Source organism: Linepithema humile, chromosome 5 (assembly GCF_040581485.1).
Source record: "Linepithema humile isolate Giens D197 chromosome 5, Lhum_UNIL_v1.0, whole genome shotgun sequence".
In the NCBI taxonomy this organism is placed as follows: domain Eukaryota; kingdom Metazoa; phylum Arthropoda; class Insecta; order Hymenoptera; family Formicidae; genus Linepithema; species Linepithema humile.
Window position 1 is genome coordinate 27,979,064 of NC_090132.1, and position 26,019 is coordinate 28,005,082.

At 38.5% G+C, this 26,019-nt stretch overlaps 2 protein-coding genes across 8 annotated transcripts in view; one reads left to right on the forward strand and one right to left on the reverse strand.

The window, feature by feature from the left end:
• Positions 1-26,019, forward strand: part of Notum (palmitoleoyl-protein carboxylesterase notum) — a 454,423-nt gene that overhangs the window by 124,153 nt on the left and 304,251 nt on the right. Inside the window, exon 5 of the mRNA XM_067356350.1 lies at positions 16,208-16,303. The gene's annotated coding sequence lies outside the window, so the exon portion shown is untranslated. The remainder of the gene's footprint in view (positions 1-16,207; positions 16,304-26,019) is intronic.
• Positions 1,102-26,019, reverse strand: part of KaiR1D (Kainate-type ionotropic glutamate receptor subunit 1D) — a 345,484-nt gene continuing 320,566 nt past the window's right edge. For 5 of the 7 annotated variants that reach the window (XM_067356340.1, XM_012377142.2, XM_067356339.1 and 2 more), the window contains 11 exons: positions 22,137-22,157; positions 19,720-19,872; positions 16,102-16,323; positions 14,340-14,631; positions 13,522-13,660; positions 12,259-12,396; positions 10,884-11,082; positions 10,040-10,271; positions 8,517-8,632; positions 7,004-7,159; positions 1,102-2,969 (listed from right to left, as the gene is read on the reverse strand). In XM_067356340.1, the coding sequence (XP_067212441.1) occupies positions 2,775-2,969; positions 7,004-7,159; positions 8,517-8,632; positions 10,040-10,271; positions 10,884-11,082; positions 12,259-12,396; positions 13,522-13,660; positions 14,340-14,631; positions 16,102-16,323; positions 19,720-19,872; positions 22,137-22,157 (1,863 nt within the window). In that variant the 3' untranslated portion in view covers positions 1,102-2,774. Of the gene's footprint in view, positions 2,970-3,396; positions 5,297-7,003; positions 7,160-8,516; positions 8,633-10,039; positions 10,272-10,883; positions 11,083-12,258; positions 12,397-13,521; positions 13,661-14,339; positions 14,632-16,101; positions 16,324-19,719; positions 19,873-22,136; positions 22,158-26,019 lie in introns of those variants that run through there. The other 2 variants (XM_012377145.2, XM_012377144.2) reach the window with 2 other exon arrangements.

Below are 26,019 nucleotides of genomic sequence, written 5' to 3' on the forward strand. Positions count from 1 at the left end.
AATATTTGTTGTGCTTCTTGAAACATATAGTTTTAGCGTTAATGTAATTATGATTAATTTCAATGGACACAATATTAATTGGTTTTGCAGATAAAATCGGTTTAAAAAAGAAAAAGAAATGGAATTCTCAAGACTCTCTTAGATTTATATATAGATAAAATTGCTGTTCAGGCTGCTGTGTGTCCATGATACGTAAAATTGCGCTTGCAAAGTCACTTGTGAAAAATAGAAAGTTTTTTTTTTGTTATTGAATAAAAATCTAAAACTTATTTTAAATAAAAATTTCCGCATAAAATTGTTTGCTTAAAATTATTTACAGCAATGCACACATTGTCGACATTCATTTATGTAAATTGGATTTAATTACTTTAATGGTCGCTGAAATAAAAACGAGGTTGCACGAATGTATTAGCATAGGTGTTATACAAATGAATTGCGTCGGTGCTTAAGGGACCGAGAGATTCTAATCGTGGCAGTTAAAAGTATGGCCAGAGGCAGTTAACGTAAAACTAAAATTTATTATTAGAACTATTATAGTTAGCAGTGAAAATGAAATGAAAGTGAAGTGAAAAGAAGCCGTCATTGTTTTAATATCACTAATGTTTTAGTCATATCGTTATGGCTTAGTTAAAATTTGTAGCTTCAAATTAATTGCATCCTTCATATTGATGAATTTTCTTTATCTGTATTGTAACTTACGATTGTGATTACGAATCGAGAGAGATAGACAATTCATATTTTGTTGAAAATAAAATACATCATTATGTATGCGTTACTATACATTTACATATTACAAAAGATTTACACTTGCAGATATCTCAATATTTACAGTAAACACATTTATGTGTATTTTTAAAACGGAGTACTGAGATTTCTACATTATTTTATTTAATGAATGAATGAAAGAAACGTGCCAATTCGCACGCATTGGCACGACGACAATGGACATAATCAATCAGGATTTACAATATTGCAGAGATCAATAGGAAATGAGCAAACAGATCAATTCGCTAAAACTAACGGTGTGATTGACATGGTTAGTTAACAATTGTCGGTTCATCGGGGAAAAGGATGAGACGAAGGCATAATTACAAGAAAGTATTTGAATGAGAATTTACAGACGATTAATTTATTCACGTTTAATACGATACTTGTAGTACATTTTATAAGAGAAGTAGAATCGATAGGCTCTTAACAAACTCGTATATCGTGACGTGTGTACGCAGGTATGTAACAAGTATGTAATATCGACGATATTTACAGTGGGTCTCGTATGTGTGTGTGCGCGCGCGCGCGTGTGTGTGTCTGTGTGTATGTGCGCGCATACGTGTGTCTGTGTATTGCATGTTTGTACGTACGTCTCTATGGTCGCATTCAGAACTCGGCAAATCGTGTCGAGAATAACGAAAACCCATGAATGGTACAAGTATGCAGGAGAAGTAAATAAAATGTGGGTTACGTTCGTCTTCGTTTTTATGCTTGATCTTAAAATAGTGTTCGCACAAGCTATTGAAAATGTCACGCACTCTTCAACACGGCGTCGAGGACACTCATACTCTGATTTATACTGTTTCCCGAAAGTGTCGATTTAAACGCTAGTTCGGAGTCGGTGTTCGTTTTTCTTTTACACTTTTCTTTTTTTCACGGTAGGAAGACTCAAATGAATACTGCTCGGTTTACAAGATCCGCACAGGCGCGATTGAACGTGAAGTAGAAAACGCTGATCGGACGAATGAGAATCGGAAATAACAACGACGTGTACTCTCTGAAAACAATCTGGGCTTCGTGAGTGGCGATCTTTCACATGCGACGGAACGCTTACAATGCGTCCCGAAAACGCGAGTTGTAAGATGCATTTATCTAAATAGTCTGAATAATTAACTTTAGTTTGCTCAAATAATATTGCGTTATGGACCCCGTCAGACCAGCTAAAAGGGTAAGAATTTTCGGACAAAGGATTGCACATAGAAACACTTCAACTATTCGTATCATATGAAATATAGTCAGGTCGCGACAAAGTGCAACTCGCCGTGCATTAATCTTACATTTCGCAAATCGAAGATGAAATCGCTTCGCTATTTATAGTGGAATTTATTCGATCGTCTAAGACAATGAATAAATGCGTTTCATCATGTTCGAAAGTGCGATGACTGCGTTAAAATGAATTTCAACAGGATATTTTATGAGGCGGGATGACAGCGCACCTCCGGCGTCGATGAAAGGCCATTTAATTTCGCGCGGCCTTTGTTCACTCGCTTGTTCTTTCGCTTACATCCTCCTCACATCGTGTTTCATAAGTTTGGATATTACAAAGGATTAGATGAGGGACTATCTTACTCGATGATAAGTAAAAAAGGATAGATGTGTACACACCGCTAAAGATAAGTCCCTGTATCGGCGCGGATCGCATCGCGAATTCCCGTCACGCAACGAATTTGCAGGACCCTCCTTGTGCCAGGACCCTACGACATTTTTTCATTTCCTCCTTTTTTCGGGCGTCTTGCCGAATTTGATTCGAAATCCAAAAGAGTGTAATTTTTCGACGGCCTGACAATCGGCTTTGTATTCTTCGCACCTTTAAAAATAATTTTGCAGATAAGAATGAGATTTTTGTGTACTTTTGCGATCCTCCGTTTTTTTTCTATCGTTACTTAGAATTGACCAATCGTGCACGTTTCAATTTATACATGAGCGAGACAGCACCGCAATTAACCATTTACGCCGTTAAACAAATTCATCACTTGGTCTTTTCGCTCGGCCGGACGTCCCTTTGTTTACGTCAGAGATGCTTTCCCGACGAAGTGCCTGTACTTGTTGCACGCCGCGTACTTGCCCTCCTTCGAGACGATCGACTGGCTCGAATGTTGCCCCTGACGTGGACAAAGCGCCTGCTTCGACGGCTTTTTATTCCCGTTGCCACCGTCCAAAGTGTATCGCAATTCGCTCGCCATCTCCGAGTACACGGACTTCTGAAAGTTCGACGAAAAGACGATTGCGAAAGGCTCATGTGTTTGATCTTGAACGAGTCGTTCAGTTTTAAACTCTTTTTAAACATTGAAACATTAATTTCTGCTTTACTTGAAAAGACGCGATTGAAAGTTCTGTTAAGAAAAGGTAATCGCATATATTTGAGACTAATATCATTGAAAAATTTTAATTAATAATTAAATATTACCTAAAAAGTTATTAAAGTGAAGGATTTGAATTTTATTTGAAATTTATTTCGGTAACTGAGCTTTCAAAGCAAAAAATTACAATTGAATACAATTATGCATGCATATTTATAGGAGAAGAACTTTCGCTTTTTGATGTTGGATTCAATTTAATCTTCATAGATTTAAGGAAGGATTCTCTGCAACGATGTAAATAAATATAAATTAAAGAAATAAATAAATATACAAAGATTGTACATTGTTTATTGTATTTGTTTTTAAATTATAATAATGGTTGAACATTTCTTAATATTAAATATTAGATAATAAAATTTTATAATTTATATTGAAGATTCGATATCGATTAGTTGATCCTTCTGAGCTATGAAGGTTAATTCGTGTAACGATACTGATAGTGAAGTATGTAAAAGAGAAATGAGCTCACCTCCTGCGAATCCGTGACGGGAGAGAAGCAAGAAACATTGCGACACAACTAACAATGTCATACTAAACTGTCACACAACACGCGTCCCTTTAACTTTACTTACGGCTACAAATAATGCAACATTTCGAAATCGCAATTTTCGTACAAGTTACTTCGCCATGACACAGAGATTCTATTCAATAACGGAATTTCGGAGTCCGCGTGCTTCTTTGCATGGATCGGAAATACTTTACATTCTAGTAAAAGGTGCACATGGATAAAGGTGATACGTGATATTTTATGCGGTTTAATATGCGCCGTGCACAGGTTAATTTTATTGAAACTTATACTAAATTGTAATTAATGGAATATGTAAAAAATGCACACGTCAAGACATGGAAATTAATAGTTATGTATACTTTAACGAATTCGTAATCAAGTTTTTCTTAGCAAAGATTGAAATGGAAATGTTATTTATTATTGGAAATTGAAGTTTCAACGAAACTTCAACTGAATTTCAAGAACAACTTTCTTCAAATTGCAAGAAAATCTTTCGAGTTAATTTGAAGTAAACTTTATTTCAAGAAAAATAATAGTTTTATTTAACTAAAAAATTTTGTTTTACAAATTTTCAAGATGAAAGATTATGATATAAATTTGAGGTTTTGCTGAGGAAAAATTATGAGAAACTTTTTCGAAAAAATTATTTCAGTTAATTGCTATCGTTTGATGAATGTATCTTTTCATGAGAAATGAGAAATTGTTGATAAAAATAACTCAATGCAGCAAGAACGCGATATATCTCCTTTACATCCACTTGCTCCTTCGATTATCGCTTATGGTACCATCATCGTTTCGAGAAGCGAACGGACTTCACGCACACGTATAATCGCATATGTTAGCTCGACAGCTACGCATTATGTACAGTAAAACGTCTTGTAACCTGCTATACATTCACTATCTAGCCGGTATAAAATCGGTTGATTGTTCTTAAAAGTCCGTCCGTTACCGCAGCACTATAATTCGATTGTGAACATTGCGGTTTTCGTTTAGTATTTGGACATCGATTGAGACGTTTGCGGCTTCGCGAGGAAGGACTTAGTCTTTTCCGTTGCGAGGCTTAAAGTCTTCGTTCATTAATCTAAGTTTTGATATGAGCAAATGGCCAAACACGTTGACCTTCCCAATTTTTCTTTTACACCTTCCTCCGGTTCGGATCGTTTATTACATATCATATTGCTACATATTAAAGATTTTTCTATGGAAAAATTGGCGCTGCTGTTTGTTAAATTTGAATAATTTGTTTGTTTCATAAAAAAAAACTTTTTTGTTTAATTCCGATAAACAGTTTATCAGTTTGTTCGCATCAGAGGACTTTACATTCAATCGTCGACAATTTTTATGCATGAATTTTTATGTTCTTATTTTGTCGAACCAGATTGCCGGCGTGTTTGACAGTCTTTCGGTAGGAAAATTGGAAAGACCAAGGCTCGTTGCTTCTCCTGTCTGATTATTTTGTTTGTCCCTATGAGTTTACGATCTTTACACAGTTTTCCGATCACTCGTGATGGAGTTCTTCCTCGGGTCCATTGAACTCGGATCGGATACGCTTTGACGTACGGCTTGAGTTTAAGAATCTGTTTTTGCAGCGCAGCGCGTACCGTCGCTAGTGCAGATCAGTGAAACCTTCGCAGATCGGTTTCTCCGAGGATTTCTGCTTCTAGAACAGAACACCAAAATGCCCGAGTCAGATTCGTTACATTAGTCATTGTCAACGATGGTCGAAGGCGCGCACTGATACAATCATCTCTATTAATCTTTAAATAGCAAACAAAAATAATTTTTAAATATATCATGCTTTCTTATCGCTGCTTTAAATTATAAGCACATTAGGCATTATCTGTTATCTTTATTGCAGCGTGGAGCATCGCGATTACTGTAACTATTATTCTACGACAAATTTCCACGAGACTTGGGGCTTAATTTATACGTTATCCAAAAGGATAATTAAATTTATCTTTTAATTATCTGTTTGTGACGTTTTTAATTATTGCTACGTCGAATATGATGATGGCTGTCAGATTATTCACGATTGGCCGTGGTCGAATTCAGCTTTACACATACAGAATGGATACCGAAGTGTGTTATACGATCTATTTGAAAGCCATATCTATTCATCGTAGGATTGGAGCCTCATCCTGATCGATCTAAGCCGATTTGAATTTTTGGAGGGTCTCGCTTCTGTATAGCGACTGAAATAGCGCGGTTTGAAAAGAAGTACAGTAATATCAATGACGTTCGTCGACAGCTCATAGGGCTGTTTGCTTTTCAGTACGCGCACGGAATGATCCGTGCAAAGCTGCACCATTCATATCCGTGGACGAGCCTTCTTCAAATAGTTGCCTGTTTGCTTACCCCTTGAATGTATGCAAACGGTGGCACGAATACATATCGCGTAGACCGCGCGCCGACCACCGCGAAACGCACATGAGACTTTACATCGTATACGCTAATTCAATTTCCCCGCGCGCGCGCGCGCTCGACCAAAACGAATCCCGCTCGAAATTTTTTCATTAAGTTTTTGCTGGCAGAATTTCTATGGCAATGTTTTTCACAATACTTCCGCATAATGCCAGTGATTATGGATTACTATTTTTCGTGCACCGTGCAAATTTCACGAAACATATTAACACTTTGCAACCGGAACAATGTACATTTCTGACATCGAAGTGGAAATAAAAAAATGCGATACAATTGAATATTGGACTGTTAAAATTCTTTAGAGATCGCGTCAAAAATTTATAGAAAGAGAATTCGAGAGTTACGAAGCTCAATTTCTTATTTCAAAGAACCAAATTCCACGAAATGAATTATTAAGAAATCTTTTCGATCGCATTGCTCTGTCTTTAAGCAGAGCGGAAAAATACGGCTTTGGATTGTCGCAAATATTCTAAGCATCTCCTCAGCGTAAAAGCTTACACTGGCGTATCCTCGGCGGCGAGCGAAGACGGACCGCTTCCTGGTCTGACTAACAACGATATTCGCGCGCAACGGGGGACAATGGGGATAATAATGATATGGGGATAAAAGGGGATGGCGGGGCACGGCGGTTACGATGATAGCGGAAAAGTGAGGGAAATTATGCGCACGCGGAGGAACGCGGGGCCGTAATCTTCGACGTCCTCGGCGATGGACGGCGATCGATCGACGCGAAGGACTTGAAGAGCAGAGCGGATCAGACCCGAGTGGTTCTGCACCGAGACCATTAGAGAGGAACTCCACCAGCGTGCGTGCATCAACTGATGTACTCGCGCGGTATGTCGGGGTAAATCGCGTCGGGATCGAGCCGCGTGGCGGTGGATCCGGACATGATGATTTCCGGCGAAGTCACGCGACCGTCCTCCACGTGCTATTTCACGTCACTCACCCGCTCCTCGATGGCTACTTTCCGGCTCTTCCACACGAACTCGCAGACCGCTATCACGCAGGCGACGCCCATGCCGCCCATCAGCACCACGAAGACGCCGCCGACGTTCGCCAGGCCCAGTTCGTTCGCTGCCGAGCTGCTCTTCGAGGTGTCGTCCTGGCCGTGAGAAACATCGATTAGCTTGTGACGCATTAGCGCGGTTGCGGGTCGAATATGGTCCGCACTACCGGTAATGCGCCGCCGGGAAACCCGTGGTTTTCGTGCTTAGTCCGCTGCGCGTCATTAATGCAGGCGCGGCCTTCACGTTCGGGAATTGTTCATTATTGAGGCGATTCACGGAGAGCCGCGCGTCATCGATAATATTACGAAAATTGGATCACGCTTGCCTCATACTCGGATTAAATTAAAACGTTGAGAGAAAATGGTCGATTAATTACTAAATCATTCGGTCGATGCGTTACTCTTATAGTGATCAATCTTTCAATCAAGGTCGAAGAAGGATTCTTGAAGCGTTCGAAAAATATCGTAATACGGCTTCATTATTGCATTTGATTAAAAATCTGTTTATATGGGATTATATCTTTTTTTTTCATGGAGCACGTTTACTAAAACTTTAATAATAATCTAATAATGGATTAATTTCTTCAAAGAAAACAATATTACGCGTGATGTAACTTTTTGCTTAAGATTTTACGTTAGGTTATGATTATAATCATAATCGGAGGGGGTTAATTCTTCTTGCATAGCTACAATCATCCGTCAAACAGCTACAAGTTTGCTCGAGGGAGGAAGAGCTAGCGAATTATTGAGAGAATTTATCAGCGCAGCTGCGCGAGAAATAGCAGCGCGTGCAGCGATGATCGCGAGCTCGGCGAAACCCTCGATTTCGCGAATTCGTGAAATAGTCTCCTCCGCGTACCGCCTCAACCCTCTCAGCAACGTTCTCATCTCTGACGGATGAGGGGAGTTGCTGGAGTCTGGCGCAAGAATTTCGAACGCGCACTTCTTGACTACACTAGCGCGCCGGAATATTCTCTATGGGAAAGTAAGGGAAGAGATGATGGTCTAAAAGCGAATTCACACTGTTTACCTTTGACAGCAAACGACCGAGAACAAAGAAACTAATATAAATAATAGTTTATTGAAACTGGAAGACGAGCAGACTTCATATATACATATACGCACACTTAAAACAATAAACTTTTATTTATATGACCAGATAGGCAGCTATTGTTGTATAGACGGCGAGGTTCTAATATTTTGCTATAAATCCGAGTATAATCAATTTTGTGGAAATATTATTAAGATAATTAATTTTCTTTATTATATGAAAGTACTTTTTTTTTCAAATCTGAATCTTTTAGAAAAATTTTTAAATTAATTTTCTTGAAGTATCCGAGCTAAACTTTTTGCTTTATAATTTTCTGTGTTATAAGTATTGCAAATTTGATCGCGAGATTCTTAAATTCAAGTAAACCGTGCGAATTCGCTTTAAGGCACGTATTTAGCTTACCCTGCAGGCTCCGCCGCCTCGCTTCTCTTTCCACCAGCGTGTCTTCAGCATGTGAAGCTTCCCTTCCTCCTGTAGCTTCAGGATGGCCCCGCTTATGGCCGTTCTGTACGGCGAGTCTGAAGTTCCAAGATCGTTTTGAGGAACTCCTTCACTGCTTTTATCTCCTCGTAACGTCGTACTTCCGCGAAACTTTCGGAAGTACCGTTGCGGCAATCGTTCCCTGGCGCCGACGTTCCGCCGGCAATTCCGCGCGCGATCGCTTCCTCCATAGCGACACTCTCTATCGACCGGTAGTTTCGCGCAGTCGCGAGATCAGCAAGACGACCGGCAATACGATTTCACTTCGATCTCTCAGGATAAGTGTAATAGATAAACTGGCTAGCGCACTCGAGCGATCTATCGCGCGCGACAATTCGCCGAGGGAACGATTCGCATTGTCTTTCTATCGAAGTTTCATTTGCATAAAGGAGATGTTTTAATTAAACGAGAAATTCTTTTATTCAGATGGGTAAGTTAAGTCAATATAAGTACTTTATGCAGCAATATATTGATTAGGTAGGTTTTATTCTTCAAAACCAATGCGCTATGTCCGCTACTGCTATTAATTGGAATTATTAAGGCACTGTAATATCGCAGTATTGAAAATCAAATTATCTTTTTCATTTAAATTTATAAAAATTGCATTAAAAGTTTCATAAGAATATTCGCGAAAGAATGAGAAAATGAGGGCCAACGAGATTGGACGTGGGTGAAAAAGAGATGTTCACGTAAATGACAACAAGAAAGCTCATATTTAATTTATACTTTAACCATGAGAAATATATTAATACATCGTTCATTTGTACCGTAATAATGCATCCTCTCATTAATTTAATAGATTTTAATATTCTACTGTTGATTACAAAACTGTACTGATTAATACTTTGACCGCGGGATTATTAATTATTTGAATATTTTGCTTTACCAGGTGCCGATGCTATTTAACGATGCCCGTGGATTGCCTGGACACTACAAAAAAAGTTAATCAGCACGCTTTGTATTTAACAGCGTGGCATTAAAATTCATAGCTATTTAGAGACGTATTATTACAACCAGGTCACGCCTGACCGATATGAATGAAAGATATATGGTCGTCGACTCTTTTTGCTGTGTCTAAGCAATCTACATAAATTGCTTGATGTAATATCAGTATTCAACGGTGAATTCAAATATTCATACAATAGACAATTCGTCTTTTTATTTCAGATTCGTTTTTGAAAAGTGCAAATCTGAAAGATACACGTCAATTTACGATCTACAATTAATGATGTGTAAAAACTGTATTATTTCAAATTTCGTGTTGGCGTTCACTTTCTTCTTTCTTTTAATTATTCTTTTAATTATTGATGTATTTTTTTTGACGTTTTTGTCATTCTCGTTAATGCAATCCAATCGCGCACGAAATGAAAGAGTGCGTATGCATCACAACTCCTCACAGCAAGACAGATATATGTATCGTATAAAACGTTTTCATTCGCACTTACTTGGCGGCATCGCTATGCCGTATCCCTTAGAGTCCAAGAGACCGCCGATTTGAGTGAGGTCACAGTTCCTCTCGATTACGTATTCGATGGAGGTGGATTCCATCAGGAATGCGTAACTACCTTTCCCCTTGATCACTCGATCCACGCCCTCGACGTTGCTCGACGTAAATACCGTCGGCTTCGCCGAATCCATGAAGGACCACATGCGTTGGTACGTCGAGAAATTGGAATCCTAGATCACGCCGGGAATTTCGTGGTTGAGTACGCGTGCCGCTAAACGATGGAACGTCGGAGTGGAAATCGGTTAACCCCCGAAGTAGGCATGCCTTACTTCGCCGGGTCTCGCTTACGTCCTTAATTGCACGCATCAGCGCTCCCGAATTAATAGTGAAATATTCTCGGTCGCATCCCGCGGTCTCGCTGTTGCCTCGATTTAAGATATTCTTAGACCGCTAAGAGCAAGCTCAACTCAATTGTGCGATTCGGGATGACAGTGTACCGACACATTTAACCTTTTATCGGTCAAATTTGTCTTCACGAATTTCAGATACGGTCGATACGCGAATAATAATAAATCTGCGCTTCTCCGAAGTCGGCAAAAAATCGATACGTTGTTATTTCCGGCATGTAATTTTCAGTATTTTCTCGTTTCTCAATTCTAACATCTATAGTACTAATTGATTTTTAATATGCAACTTTGTTATTTTATCGTACAATATCCAATTTTACACACGGCGCATATTTCGTGCCGCATATTTGCGGAATAATACGATATTGCAAACGCGCTTGAATATTGCTCTCCGTATTTAGAAAGCAGTACACAATACAAAAGCTTTAACCTCACCCTGAAAAAGGCCGCCGTGCTGCCGCCTTTGAGGGCACCGTACTTGATCTTCGTCTGCTTGGCGAGATCCTCGGCGCTCTCGATCGGCGAATCCATCCTCTCGACGGTAAGAAAAGCCGCGAGATTAGCCGTATACGAGGAGATCATGATCAACGTGAAGAACCACCACATGCCCGCGACCATGCGAGTCGACACGGCCCTGCGATAAGAATTCAAAGGCTGCAGACCGTTTTTCGCTACGGGACGCTTTAAACTGAAAATTCCCGGCGCGAATTTGTTCGCAAAATAGTCCGCATAACCGTCCCGCTCTTGTAGAGAGCCGTGCCCGATAAAGCAGCACGTGTCGAAAATACGAAGTCGCAGAAAAAAAGAATCAATGGCACCTGCCGTTCGCGGAAGTTTTCGAGAGTAACTTTACGTCTTTCGAGGGGGTAATGGAGCGTGCGGAAGTTCAACTTCGCTTTATGTAACGAGCCGGCTGTACACGTCACGAATATAACCCGTTTTGCAGTTAAGCTGCTCGCGTTTCGGTATTAAACGGCAAATGCGGAAACTGGCGAGCGGAACAGATACGCAGGACGTATTTGCGGACAAATTATTTTACATCGTGAAAATTGATGCGTATGCATAAATGCTATTATACCGTATATATAACGAGCGCGTGGAATTATTGGAAACTACTTGCGTAACGACATTCCAAGCTGCTAACGCATGCTATGCGATTTCATGCATTTCGATAATTAGGAACGAGCAAAGCACTCTGATTAATTTCGCTTATATGTAATTTCACGGTGCACTGCGGTGAAACTGTAGTAAGGATGCACTTTTTTTTTTTTTTTCACGGGGATTTCAGAATCATATTTCTGCCCGTGCGAGTCAGAGCTCTTTAATTTTGGACATTAAACATCTTACTAGTCGAGTGTAAAGTTAATCATGTATTAAAGGAGTATCTGCTTCGACTTAATTAGAAAGTAAAGTTTTGTTACTTCATTACGCCGCTGAAGCTTAATTTGCCATAAACCTTTAATTAAGTAGCTTCTAATTAAGCCATCGATTAAATTTTCATTAAAGGAAGAGTCCGACACCAAAAGCCGTTAAGGAACACATCCCCGCTACTAATTCCCACATTTTCCGCCGTGCTCCGCGTACAATCAGTTGCAGCAAGCCTACGATATAGCACAGCCGTTAAAATGTCAGTTAAGTGCGATGCGATTCATCCGGATAATTTACAATTTACAGCGCGCTGCGCGTTCGCTTCTCTCGCGCGATTGTTAAACTACTGCCGTTAACATCGCTGACCGACAACAATATAACGGATTCCGCGTCGCCGTATATCACGTTTGAATACATTGTGCGCTCTTCTTCGATAACTTACTTCGGTGCTATATCGGAGCCTTGCTGCATGAGCGAGCCTATGGTGAACCAGAGCGAGTTCAGCAGGGTGAACTCGTTCTCGAGGACCTCGGACTGCCCGTTGCACGGATGGGGGTTCTCCCACTCGTAGGGGCTGAACCTGCGGACACGTGAAAGGGGTAGGGCCGAGATTAGATGTCGAAGCGTGTACCTATTCACGACGAATTGTCAGTCTGAAAGAACGCGGAGAAATCTGTAGAATTATACGCATATGCTTTTCACATCTTTTGCCGAATAAAGCGACGATTTTTCAACAATTAAATCAGTGACTAAATTATGAATCAGTTATAACACTTATTTAAAATTATAAAAATATGACGAAAAACTTTTCGGTATAATCTTATTTTTAATTCCTTTTTTGCACTTAGTTCATAAAGCAAGTGATTTATCAATTACTGTTTTTTTTTTTTTTTAACTTTTTTAATATTTGAAAACAGTACGTGTACGTGAAAATACGTATAACATTTTATGGTGCATTTTATGTTTCTTTTTGATCAATCGCTTTCTGATTACTCGATTTATGCAGGAAAGGGTTCAATTTTAAAGGTAGCTCAGGGGGAAATTAGTCGAGTGTAACATGCGACGAGCACAATATATTGCACATGGAAATTATTCTCTCAATATGTGAGAAAGCTTACTTGGGCAGAATATCACAACCCTGCCGCATTAGAGAGCCAATGGTGAACCACAAGCAATTAAGGAGCTTGAAGCGATTCTCCAGGCGATCCGGATTTTTGTTGCACGGATGCGGGTTGTACCATTCGTACGGCGTGAATCTAAATTCAATGATTCCAGACACATGTTCTGATGCAATAGTGTCAAGCACGGTATTTTATTATAAAAAGATCTATTTTAAAATTCTTGATACACATACTAATTATTGTACTTGGAAAGATATTCTGATCCGGTTTATAAATAATTTATTTGAAATAATTAATACAGTATACGCGAGATAATGCTTCTTCTTGTCGCAAAAATTGGAAGACGGCATCGGTGTCGATACAAATTAATCGTTTAATTGGCATTAAGTTTTTAATCGCTGCATTTGATTTATGAAATGAATAAACATGAAGATTCTCGCGAAGTGAGATAGGCTTCCTTCGAACTTAATTTGTCAATAGACTGTACTGCGGGAGATGTGATCGCATCGATTAGACAGGAGATAGAATTTCCGGAATAGCGTGACGGCATTTTTGCCGGAGGAATTTAAAGTGGTTTCACTTGCCTGGCTAGTATAAAGAGGAGCACAGAGACCCCGAGATAAGCCGTCGCCATGTAGATCCAAACGTCGAGGCTAAGAGGACTGAGAAACGAGAACAAATTCGGCGGTTGCTTTATGGGTTTGCGGTAAAGTATGCTGATCCCTGTAAATTCAAAATTCTCGTTTTATGCTCAGCCACGGCACAGACCGCGGATAGAATGCATTGATGTGTGGACACAGTGGACCGCGTATAATTAGTCTTGAAATTTATTCGGGTTTTCGTTACCGCCGCGCATGACTTACAAAGGTACATAATGGCTCGCGAAATTGCGCCCGAGAAATTATTCAAAAGATACAAGATAAGAATCACCGGCCACGTGTGAAATCTTAGATCTTATCTCATTATTTCAACGTTGAGAGTAAATTTGTTATCTCACATGCTGAGAATGAATTTTCATTCATAGCGCTATTAATATCTTATGCATTTTTAATGTTATTTTATGGAATTTTTTGCACGGTATAATTCAGAGATGAAAGAAGTAAAGAGAATAAAATTTATATTAGCATATTCTCAATTTTTTTAATATGAGTAATACTTATTTGAAATGCGTGCGTGGCTACTTTTTTCTCATTTCTCCCAACGTCAATGCTTAATGGACATTGTATAAGATCACAAGAAAAGTAGTGGTTCAGTATCGTAAAAAATAATATTAAAATACTCTTTCAAGCTATTCATATAAGGTAGCATATTTCTTTTACAATTTCTTTTGTAAGATATTTATATGGAAATCGTGGAATCGCGGCGGTGTTCACTGCGCGGTGTTATAGCGTTAGCGTCTTACCCAGAGGCATGAATGGCATCGTGAAGTCCACGGCCTGTTCTCGGTCGTATGTGATGGTGAGATCGGCGATCGCAAGATCGGCTTTCTGATCGAGCAGCTCCTTCATCATCCCGTCCCACTCCTTCGTCTGCTTGTTGTACGAGCCGTAACGTCCGTCCGGCACAAGCCGGAACGTATAATTGAATCCAAGCAGCCGCGAGATCTCGTAAATCAAGTCGACGCTGTAGCCTTCGAACTGCGCGTTTCCGGTAAGCTTCTCGCTTGAGTCCTTCCGCATGCAGTATGGCGCGCTCTGCGACGAAGTAATGAGATACCGTCAATAGGGTGCCTGCATATGCGCGTCTAAAGGGACGTTGCGCGTCTACCGATACGAGCTTATCGATAGCTATCGATAGCATTGACTCGTCGTATACGGGTCTCTGAGTGAAATTATTATATCTACAGGTAATCCTGACGATGCTTATAAGCATCGAGATTGAAGTATATTGAACAGAGTAGAATGCTTTTCAATCAAATATTTTTATATTAAAGCAAACTTATTCGATATTGTGGAGGAAATTTATTTAGAGCAATTTTTTTTAGTAAAATAGATACAAGATGTATCGCAAAGTTTGCGATCGAATCTGGAGAAGGTTCTGTTAACTATTTAAATCAGAGCTACATATTAAAAACAATGCAGTTTTAAAATATTAAATACCAGGGATTGTGATTGTTATTAGAAAAAGTTTTTCCTGAAATTTGATATAATCTTACATTCTGTAATACACGTTTGTAACTGTTGTACTTTCAATAACAGATTCGTTTTAGACGCGTCCGGCCGCTTACTGATCGATGAAATGTTAGAGCGTCGGAGTTTTTACAAAAACAACTCTGGCACGATGCGAGAGTTCCAGTTCTTACTGTCGCGGCAGACTTGCCGTTATCCCTTTCTCGGCCGAGTTTCAAGGCACTTAATACATTACCGAGTACATTACTTGTCGCCGCAATTAGCGCGAGAATAAGTAATGCGAGTCGAGCGCGCCGTGAAAACTTCAATTAAGTCGCGCGTATCCAGCACTGGCGTTTCCATCCTTCTCGTTTTCTTCCTTTCCTTTCTGGGAAAAAGGGAGCGGAAAGCTAACGAGCGCGCAGGCTTCGCTAATGGATGGAAAAAAATTTTCCACCCGCTGTGACGGTTGCTTAATGCGGCGACGTTCCTGTTTTGTTCGCGTTTTGATTAAAGCGACGATTTTCGAGCTCGTTGCACGATTGTCGCGAATGATTTTTATAGACGCAAACAGATACGACGTCTTCGATATCGAAATAAATATGATTGGTATTTTTTTTACCTTAAACTACGAAATCCGTGAAATTCAAAGCAATTTTTAAAACTGACGCATTAGGTTGAGTAGTATTTTTTGTTGAAGAGGCTTTTTAAGTATCTTATTGCAAAGTTACTTCACCGTATTCTAATCTAATATATTTTAGACGACGATCAGAAAAATATAGTACGTATATAGAGATACGCACATATATTTCTTTAATAAATTAAACTACCCGATTAATTAGTATTTTTCTATTTTTTTGAATAAAAAAAGTGCTCAAATATATTATCACACTTTATCTGAATTAGATAATATATAAAACATATCTTTTTTATAAGATAAAATAGGTGGTGAATTTATAGCGGGTTTATTCAATATATTATTTTGACGTTTGGCAAAGTTCCTTCAGATTCACTATCGCGAAAGGAAGTAGCGTGCATTTTGAAAACGCCACTCACCAGTATGGTCGTTACGATGAAAGTCTTATTCTGCAAATTTTCAACGATTTGAGTGTAAACGTCGCCGTAGCTCCTCGTGAAGTTGATACCCTTGGTACTGTTCCAGGTGCCGATTTTCTTCAAGCCCTCTTTGCTATTCAGTTCAATGATGTCTAGAACGAAGTCGGAGCGGAAGCCCTGATGGTCGAACTTGATAATACCGGTAAGTCCAGTCATCTCCACCTTAAAAATGTGTATCAGTGATGCTTATGACATCGTGAGATTGTCAATATAACATTAATATTATACACGATATTAAAATTCTTCAAGATCATATTTATGCACACATAATACTGCAATATTTGACGCGCCGTGCAAGTAAACCGACGTACTGCAAATAAGAATTTTATACGCAGTAGATTGTATACACAATACGAGGTGCGTTAGTAGTTCTTACAAATTGTATAGCGGAATATTCGTACGAATTTCCCCGATTTTTCGTATTTTACATTATTACGGAGAGAAATTTGTTAGTAATTTTTTATTCACGAATCTCGCCTAGCATAATATCTCGTTATCAACGTAAACACAGCACGCCGTAATTTCTTGAACAAAAGAAGTTTAAGACTCGCCTCGGTGGGATGCGCACGTTTAAAGTGAAGTCGGAGTAGAGAGATTTGCGGTGCATTTATTACGCATACATACGAAGGGTTTGTCTAACTATTTCATAAAGCCGGTATAGAGCGTCTGCAGTGTACCGGGCGTTATAATTCACACAATTACATTGTTGGGACGTAAAAGACGCATTAATACGCAGCAGCAGCAGCATTTTGATACCGAAATTTCGTCGTAACATTCGTAAAGTATGATTCGCGAGTAATTACGTCGCGCATGATAACTGAACCCAATCTCCCTCCCCCCCCCCTTGCCCCTGTATACGCGAGTCACACCCCGTACACTCGCAAAACGGCACGGTGTAATTGCGGACGAAATTCTCCGCGACTGCTTGTAATTACCGGTCCATGAATATGCCGAAATTAAATTCTACCTTGACGCGCGAGTTAATATAGGCGCTATCGTTACCAACGATCTACGGTGTTAATCCTCGGAAGGAATGAAGCGTCCCGGTTGATAATTATAGCGCCACTCGACGAATGCCAATCTCTCGCAAATGAATATGGGAGAATCCGTCGGAAAAAGCTGTCGGCGGTAATATAATGCAGGTCGGTGAGCCGCACGGCTCGCCGCGAAACGCCTACGTTTGAGGAAACTACTAGCGAGAGAATTCTGACGTAGTCTCGTAGTTGCAGTTTTGAAACGTTTTGCCAACTACGATATAGTTGGAAGAGAAGTTTCCGGGCACATTTGGGAGCGTGTTTTGTTAAATGAAAATGAAAATGACGTCATTGTAGAAAATGATGTCATGCGCGCGGGTATAAAGTGAGAACTATTTGCATGTTCATGTTGTGTTTTCATCTCTAATGTTTCATTGAAAATAATTTTTGCAAATAGGTCTCCAATAATATTTAAAAACTCTTATAATTTTTCAAATATTGTTTGTTTATTTATTTTCTTTTTAGAAAAAAGAAACGAACAAAAAATACAGATATTTTTCGTTTTAACAACATTCATCATTTGAAAAAAATTTACTCCATCTCTATAAAGATTGAAGCTATTGCGTTACTTGCTATCTGAAACGTGTAACAGGATAGTCACAAGTCCGCCAAAATTACACGCGCATGTCTGCTTCTATTGACATGAATTTTTGCTGATCCTAGTCAGGACGTTTCGGCCGTGTGAGCGACAGGCTTCGCTCGTTCGTGACATATACGCAGTCACGGCAGCATATGAGAGTCGCCTCCGCGCGCCGAGAACATATCTTCCGTACTTGTCAATCTCGGCACGGCGATGCGAATGACGAGACACGTTTCCATATCCTGCGTGCAACGCATATTTATATTCGCGGTAACTCATATTGCGCTGCTGATGCGACACGTTAGCATATTCTACATGTGTGTTCGATTTTACCGGTTAAACATCTGGAGCGTGCTCCGTGGCGGGATATTCGCTTACCGGAATGTAAAAACCAAAAATCTTGGCGGCGAAAAGTCGCCCGTATCGATCGGGAACTTCGTCGCATATACTTGCCTTTAATGTCGCGCGTCACTTCGTAAAGGCTTCGCGCACTACGGCCTATGCAGATCTTTGCTTCAAAATGCACCGCGGTTGAGACCGCGAACGACAATTTGTCAGCGCGTGCGACAGCTTCGTTTAAACTAGAGTAACTTTCCATTGTTCCGTGGGAACAATCGAGCGCGGATCGTGGAAAGTCAATGCATCCCAGGCTTCGCGTGATTTCCCGCATCTACCCGATTTAACCCAGTATCACGTGTTTATCAATCTTTCCCCTTTATTTCCGCGTCTTTCGTTTTCTTGTTAAAAATTATCCGGAAAATGCGGAGCTCGCGTCGATGTTAAATTAATAAGATTAAATGTTGCTTCTATTATTCGATTAATCGCTAGTGCGTACAAACAGATGTATCGAAGTGATATCTGACGCTTGCTTGCAATATCAAATGTTAATCATGCAGCACGAATATAGATTTGTGCTTTAGAGATAAGAGCATCTGTTGGCACAATTACTTCTGACATAACTTGTGGAACTAAAACAAACGGACTGGATCAAGAAAAATCTGCAAAAATTTTAAAAGATGGTAATTTTTATAAAACAACGCTATATGTGTAATTCTTTTATGAAGACATTATAAAAAGGATAAAGAAATGATGAAACTTACATCTTAGAATTTAATCGTCGCGGAATAATGAATGAACATGTGCATTGTATGTGACGCACAAACCCGTAGCGCTTGTTAATGAGCGATGCACAGGATCACGCGGGAGGCGAGGGAGCGGGTGAGATCAAGCATATCGTTATAATGGCTTATTACGTTGTCGGAGCGATCGATCGGCGGTGTCCATAATTCCGCGAAATTAATTTCTCCCTGGCGCGATAATTCGCCTCTGCGCTGAGCGTGCACTAATCATGCGGAAGACGACTGTCAAACATCTTTACCGCGTCACATCGCGTGAGCATAATATGCATGGTTTACGTGATTGATTAAGCGAGAATATTTGATGAAAGCTTAAAAGAATTGTGTAGATTCGATCTGTTATTATCTTTAAATCTACCCGTTAATTAATGACAGTGATACCGTGACAGTTGTAAAGGCTGTGTCATCTTCATTAACAGTATTTAGTGCTAAACGTGACTGACTGATTTTACATTTGATTTATTTGATACGAAAATGTGTTTTTCAATGTTGATAGAAAATATAAGATCTACGTTGCCCGTACGAGTACTATAAATACGATGAGGAGAGATACAAATTACTATTTAATTAAACAAATTCTGTATTAAAAATAGCGGAAGTTTTGTGTAAAAATAAAAAATTAGATAAAAATGTGAAAAAAAATTTGCCAACATTTTCAATGCAACATACTAGAATGTTAAACTTATTTTATTTATAATAGAGCTTGAAACGACAAAATTTTGCGATTCAAAGAAAGAAACTTATGGTTTATATATTTCATAATGCAATATTTCTATGCTATAAAATTGATTATGCGTATATTACTTACGATTTTCATGTAATTAATGAGCGAGTATCCGTGAGGCCAAGTATCGGTTGACTCGCAGGATAATGGTTTGATATCGATCTGCTGGGATGTGTCGAGATCGTGCAAAGCCTTGGCGAAAAGATGGACGGCATCGTACAGCAGGGATGTTTCAGTCTGTGAACGGCACACATGCATTGAATACAAAATATTTCACGTGATTTACTGGAATATTTTAGAGAATATTAGGCTCAGGGGGAGGAAAAAGTAGCTTTCGGTCCAGAAACTATTTCGATCTTGTAATATAATCCGAACTTTCTTCTTTGTAATACGTTCTTTCGTTATTGATACTTGTTGAGATACATGATCACACATGTCATTTTATGTGTGTCCTACATACAGCATGTATATATTGGATATCCTAGAAAATGATAATCAGACGGTATTGTGTATTGGATTTCGATACGATATCTTTTTCACAAGTATTGGGAAGAGACACTTTTTTCACAATTCTTCGTCTTTCAATCTTATTAGAGTACGTGTAGTTCATTGCTAGCCAAATTCGTGCGTACAATAAGTCTTTCATAAAAATAAAATCACATAACGACTTGATTTTATCTACAAATCTGATTTTTGGAATTTGAAGTATTAATATAACTTTTTGATTGAACAAAACGCGTTATAATATTGTGGTGGCGTGGTTTTATTATTATAGGATCTTTCGGGATATTATATATACGAAAAATTATATGCAACAATTGTATATTACCGAGGGCTTTGCTCTCTTTGATGTCGACGATGTACAAACTATCTCGCGCGAAATCGCAATTCCACGTTCACGATATTGAAATTATCAAAGAAAGCGACAAAGAAAGAACGGTGAGGGTTAAATCCCGACTCTGCCGTTTCACGAGAGGAATCGTATTTGGAAGCAGAGGTCGGACGGAGAATTCCTGTTTCTGCGCCAACGTGTGAGGAGTAAAAGGACAAAATCTCCGGCTCCTGGAAGGATTTCACGGCAAATTGGCGCCTCTGTTTCCCCGACATTTATATTTCGTAACTCGCACGCGCGGTATCCCCGCGATACTGTCGCTGTAAAAGCGGTATCATCTTAGGTATCGTGCCGTGTGGGGGTGTATATTCCTTCCGATATATTCGAAACAACCAATATCCTTATCGGATTTTACGATGCCTCATCCGGGGAGCGTATTTATGGAGAAACGAGTCAATGTGTCCGATTCACGTGTTTTCCGATCCAAAGAGATGATATTCTTACGTTGATATGTCAAATTTTGGACAAATAGAAACTCCGCGAAGAAATGATATTATCTATTTATCCATTATTTATCTATTACAGTGAGAAATAAAGGAGCGCCGAGAAAACGAAAGAAAAGGGGAGAGAAAAGTTGCATTAAAATTGCATGTTGCAAAATTTGTTCTGAATATTTATTCTCAAGAATCATAGAATTTTTATCTTATTTGAGGAATTATCGTGCAGAACTATTTAAAAAGATGTTTATTTTAAATAATTCCACTTGTCATTATGGAATTTCGGATAGCACACGGAAATGCTTTCGACACTTAGCGATCAAACAAATGCTTGCAGCTTGTAATTTCGCTTTGATTAAATAATTTCATAATCAAGCAAATTTCATAGTTTTTAATTTTTCTACGTTATTAATTATTTAATTATTGTCTTATTTTTATTATTAAATGTTTTAAAATTTATCTTGCATAAGTGTAGGATTATACATAGGTTTATTTAATAATATAGAGTACAGTTAACAATATAGAGTACAACTAATCGTCGTGATCTTTTCCGTATAGAAGTTCGCTCGAGACTGACTTTTCGCTCGTTTCTCTACGCACTTTTATACCCTAAAGAGTGGTAACATAAAAGAAAACCGACATTGTTTGTCGCGGACCGCCAAAAGAGTTTACTGTATAATTATGTCAATAGACGCTGCGATCGAAAACATAAAAAAGAAAACTGACGTTATTTGTCGCGGGCCGCCAAAAGAGTCATCTACTTATGATTATGTCAATAGACGCCGCGACCGGATACATAAAAGAAATAAATGAAATAAAACATTAGACGGCGGATCGATCTGTCGGCAGTGGATCAATAGATCCCACATATTCAATTATATACTTTTATCAATTATATACTTTTCGGTAATCATGATCATTTCTGATTGATCGCGTTTTGCCGATAACTTATTCGTAATGAAATGTTTGACCGATTCCGCGTTCTGCGGAATTGGCCAATAATTAATTGAAAGTGTAAAAACAAGCCAGATCGTTTTCATTTGCGCTCCACGGTCAGAATTTACGTAACCTATTAGTTCTTGTCGCCGCAAAAGGTTTGCGAGAGAATAACTATTCATTTCAACGTGTTTTTCGAAGGAAAATATCTCGCAAGAGACGAATATTTAACTTACCTTTATAGTGGTGAAGTTATTCTATTCCGCGCGTGCATGAAAGAAAAAAATTAATTAATTTAATTTATTATTTAACATCTAAAAATTTATATAAGAATGTAATAATATGCTTTAATGATAAATGCTGGAAAAGTGAAAATTGCGTAGAGTGTTGTGTAAAACATAGGATTCAACATGAATGTTGATTAGTCAACATTTATGTTCAAGAGGAGAATAATTTCTTAATGACCAATAGAAAGTTGCAAATATGCGTACACTAGATGATTAATAAAGATTAAACCCTAGGTGATACTAGGGATTAAACTTTTGTTACGTAATTGTTGTTTTCAACTTCTTACGCAACTGCACTAATGAATGGCGCCGCAAAATCTGCAATTTACGCATAAGCCGCGAATAACGAGCTTACGTTCGTTGCCGGTTCTAATAAATCCATTCGTTGTGTCCTGTCTATAATCGAATCAATGTATTGTTCGTTTGTTTGTCATCGCGTGCACATTGAGTTAATTAGTTTAGCTTTGACGCGGTCGTAATGGGATCGCTGACATTCCTCCGAGCGACAGACACACTCTCGTTACGGAATCTGGTCAAACGTGATTGTTCGTTATACGACGACGCTGTTGCGTAACATCGCCGTTAAATTACGACTGATGGCGTCACGACGCGAAATGATTGTGTTAACTTTCGACTGCTAATCTTATGTTTTGGCTCTGTGCAACGTTTTTCATTCGTACACGTCTCAATATAGTCCAATTAATCATTAAAGTAGTTATATTTGTTTAATTAAGAAATTATTATTTTGTTGAGAAAAATTCTCGATGTTTGCTCACTAAAACTATATCAATTTTATAAATTATTACATTTTTATCATTCCCATAGCATTTATATTTCCTTTAACATAAATCGCGCAGCTGTTTGTAATAGAATATTTTAAAATTAATGGAAAAGAGAGAGAAGAGGAATTTATTATATCATAAAACCGCTTTAAACTTCAAAAAGAGCACGACGCACAAAAATCTGAAAAGAAATAATTGTTAAATAAATCTAATAATCCTTTTTAAGACAGCAATTTTAATTACCAGTGAATGAATTATGGGTTCGGCAGCGATAAAATAGCAAAGTACGATTGAATGGTGAAGGTATTTGAAGAGTTGTAATAAAATTACGACATGCTTTCTTGAGAAATTAAGTGCACGAGATATTCTTGGTCCTTTGAGTTTTCTTTACTACCTCAGCGAATAGATCTGGCAGCCATTGTGCCGCCTGGATAATCCACCCCCAGACGGGGTAACCAGCCTTGTGTCGGCTCGAAAGTGGAATTTGTTCCTTACTGATAAATTTCCCATGAATACGACGCCTATCTGGAGATACGGTTTTCCATCGATTGCATGGTCTTAAAGGGATTCGTTCTATGAGGACGTATCTTCTGACAGAAAATGTTCCCCTCTTACTTTAAGTGGAGAGAAATCGAATCGTCGTTTTATTCCTTACAGTTCGCGTACTTCTGAATTACTGAGTATGATTTAATTTTCTAATTCCTTTCTACAAATGACCACTCGATCGCTCTTGTGAAAATTGGTGTTCAATTGGTATTCTTATAAGAAATTAAACTTGTAACAAACTATAAGTATTTTAAGATTAACAAAAATTGCAGAATGTCCTAATTATTTTAATGAGTGAAGTACCTTAATTAGAGTGTAACTAACCATCGAAGAATTAAGATTTTTTTGTAGTTTTTTTCAGCTTGTTACTTTTCATCAATAGATTCTGAATACGCGACAAACCTTGTTGTAAATTATGCTTCAAGAAGTTGACTTAATCTTGCTTGCAATCTGTACTGCGACTGTTTTATATTTCTAATTTTAACTCTAATTTTAAGTCTAATAGCTGACGCCTCGTAAAATTGAGACATCGTGCCTGATGAAATTGGCGAATCGAGAAAGTTTTTATTACTGATTTCTCTGCGTGCTGCGAATCAATGGCACGGTGCAGACTTCGGCGCCATACTTTTTGCGACTTTCAATTGACTTTACAAGTTTCGCTTACGATTTTATAAGTTTTATTTTATAAGATTTTACAAGAAAATCGACACCGGATGTTTCTTTGTGTCGACATTCCATTGTTCTCCTCTCGTTGAAGCGAGTAAGTGAAGACGTGCTATCTGTCGTCACAATGATATATCTTCTTTGAACTATTAGTTGTCTCTACGTGCCACGAAAAAAGTCCGCAAATTTTGTTTCTATACCATGTAGTGGAAAACGAAGTATTCGCAAACGCATCCTCCGATAAAGAAAAATACGTGTATGCAATTATTTTTCCGCTGTGATTCCGCCAAGTAATTAATTAAAGAGTGAAGCAAGTCTCGCTTGCTAACAAGTATTGGTTCACTTTTCAAACACGGTGGTTTTTGTTAGATATGTTATTATTGAAGTACGGAATATTTTTTATATATTGATCGGTCAAAGTTAAGCTACTTGAGACTATATTAAATATATAAAGACTCTTGATTTAGTTAAATAATTAAGTAAGAGAAATAGAAGATCTCAACACATATTCGGAAGAAAACAAAATATTTTTTTTCTTTTTCCATTTCCTTTTTTCGTATATTCCATTACTTCTTCTTTTTCCATATATTCTATTACGTCGCAACCATATTAGTACAATCGCGATTGACAAAATGTAATAAGTCAGATATATCTTCTATATATACATATATGCATTTGCACACGCATGGCGCGCGAAGTCGTTTTCTGCGTATTATGAACGGGTCACGGATCAAACAGACGAGCGCGCTTCTCCAGAGAAAAACGAAGGGCAAAACTATGCTGAAATTATAAAGAAAAGAGAGGAGAGAAAGACAGGCAATTTACGGTATCGTTAGGATGTCTGAAACTATTTACTGACAATCGCGATTAGTTCTCTTACGAATTTTCTTCAGTTTATTTTGCCATGAACGCTGCATTTTTGCTTATACAACCTGATCCAATATAACTTGCTTCTTGATACTTTTGATAAACTCGTCTTAAACTTTGAGCACAGATTATTTTTATATATAAATTATATTAATCTTATCATTGGATATAAATTTATAACATAAAATAAAATGTGTTTTAAAATGATATGTTAAGTTCCATATTAAAAGCATCAACATCTTAGTAAAAAATAATTGTATCAGCCAACATTCCATTAGCATTCTATTTCTTCCATTGCTGCATTTTCTTTGTAAATCTACGCATTGCAATTATGACGTTTAATTGCTCATCTTGCTTTTCGCGATTCTTTTTCTTTATAAATCGCCGTTTCGTATAATCTTAGAAAATGGTATAAATGTATGTTACATCAAACAGATTAATATTAAATTCCACAATTCACGTCGTTTTATTTGTATTCCAGAGAAACTTCATCAAAATTAAAAAAAAAAATGCGCCAGGTAAAGGAATTCCAAAGCTATGTACGTGGAATAATACTAATGAAATATAGACTGCGCGAAAATCGACTACAATGTGTCAAAAAATAGATCGCTAGAAAATACGTATATCGTATTTTCGGATCATAGTGCGACAAAAGAGTCAATGTTAGTGTGCTGGAATCACATTTCGACTTTCACGCGAAAAAGGGAGACGTGAGGAAACACCTTTTGCGGAATAATGTCGCGCCACGCTGCTGCAACGAACGATGCAGCAGATCCGTCACATTCTCGTTCGGGATGCTGCAGTTACGTATACCGCAGAACATCAGCAAAAAGTTGTTGGGAAGTTTGCGCGAACGTGCAACCGTGTCAGGGCAAATTGGCCTTTTTAAGGACCCGACGCGCTGGACGCGGCAGATGTTGCTTCCGTCGAAATAGCCGAACGTACGGATTTGCGCTTCTCAACTTTTCTCCAGT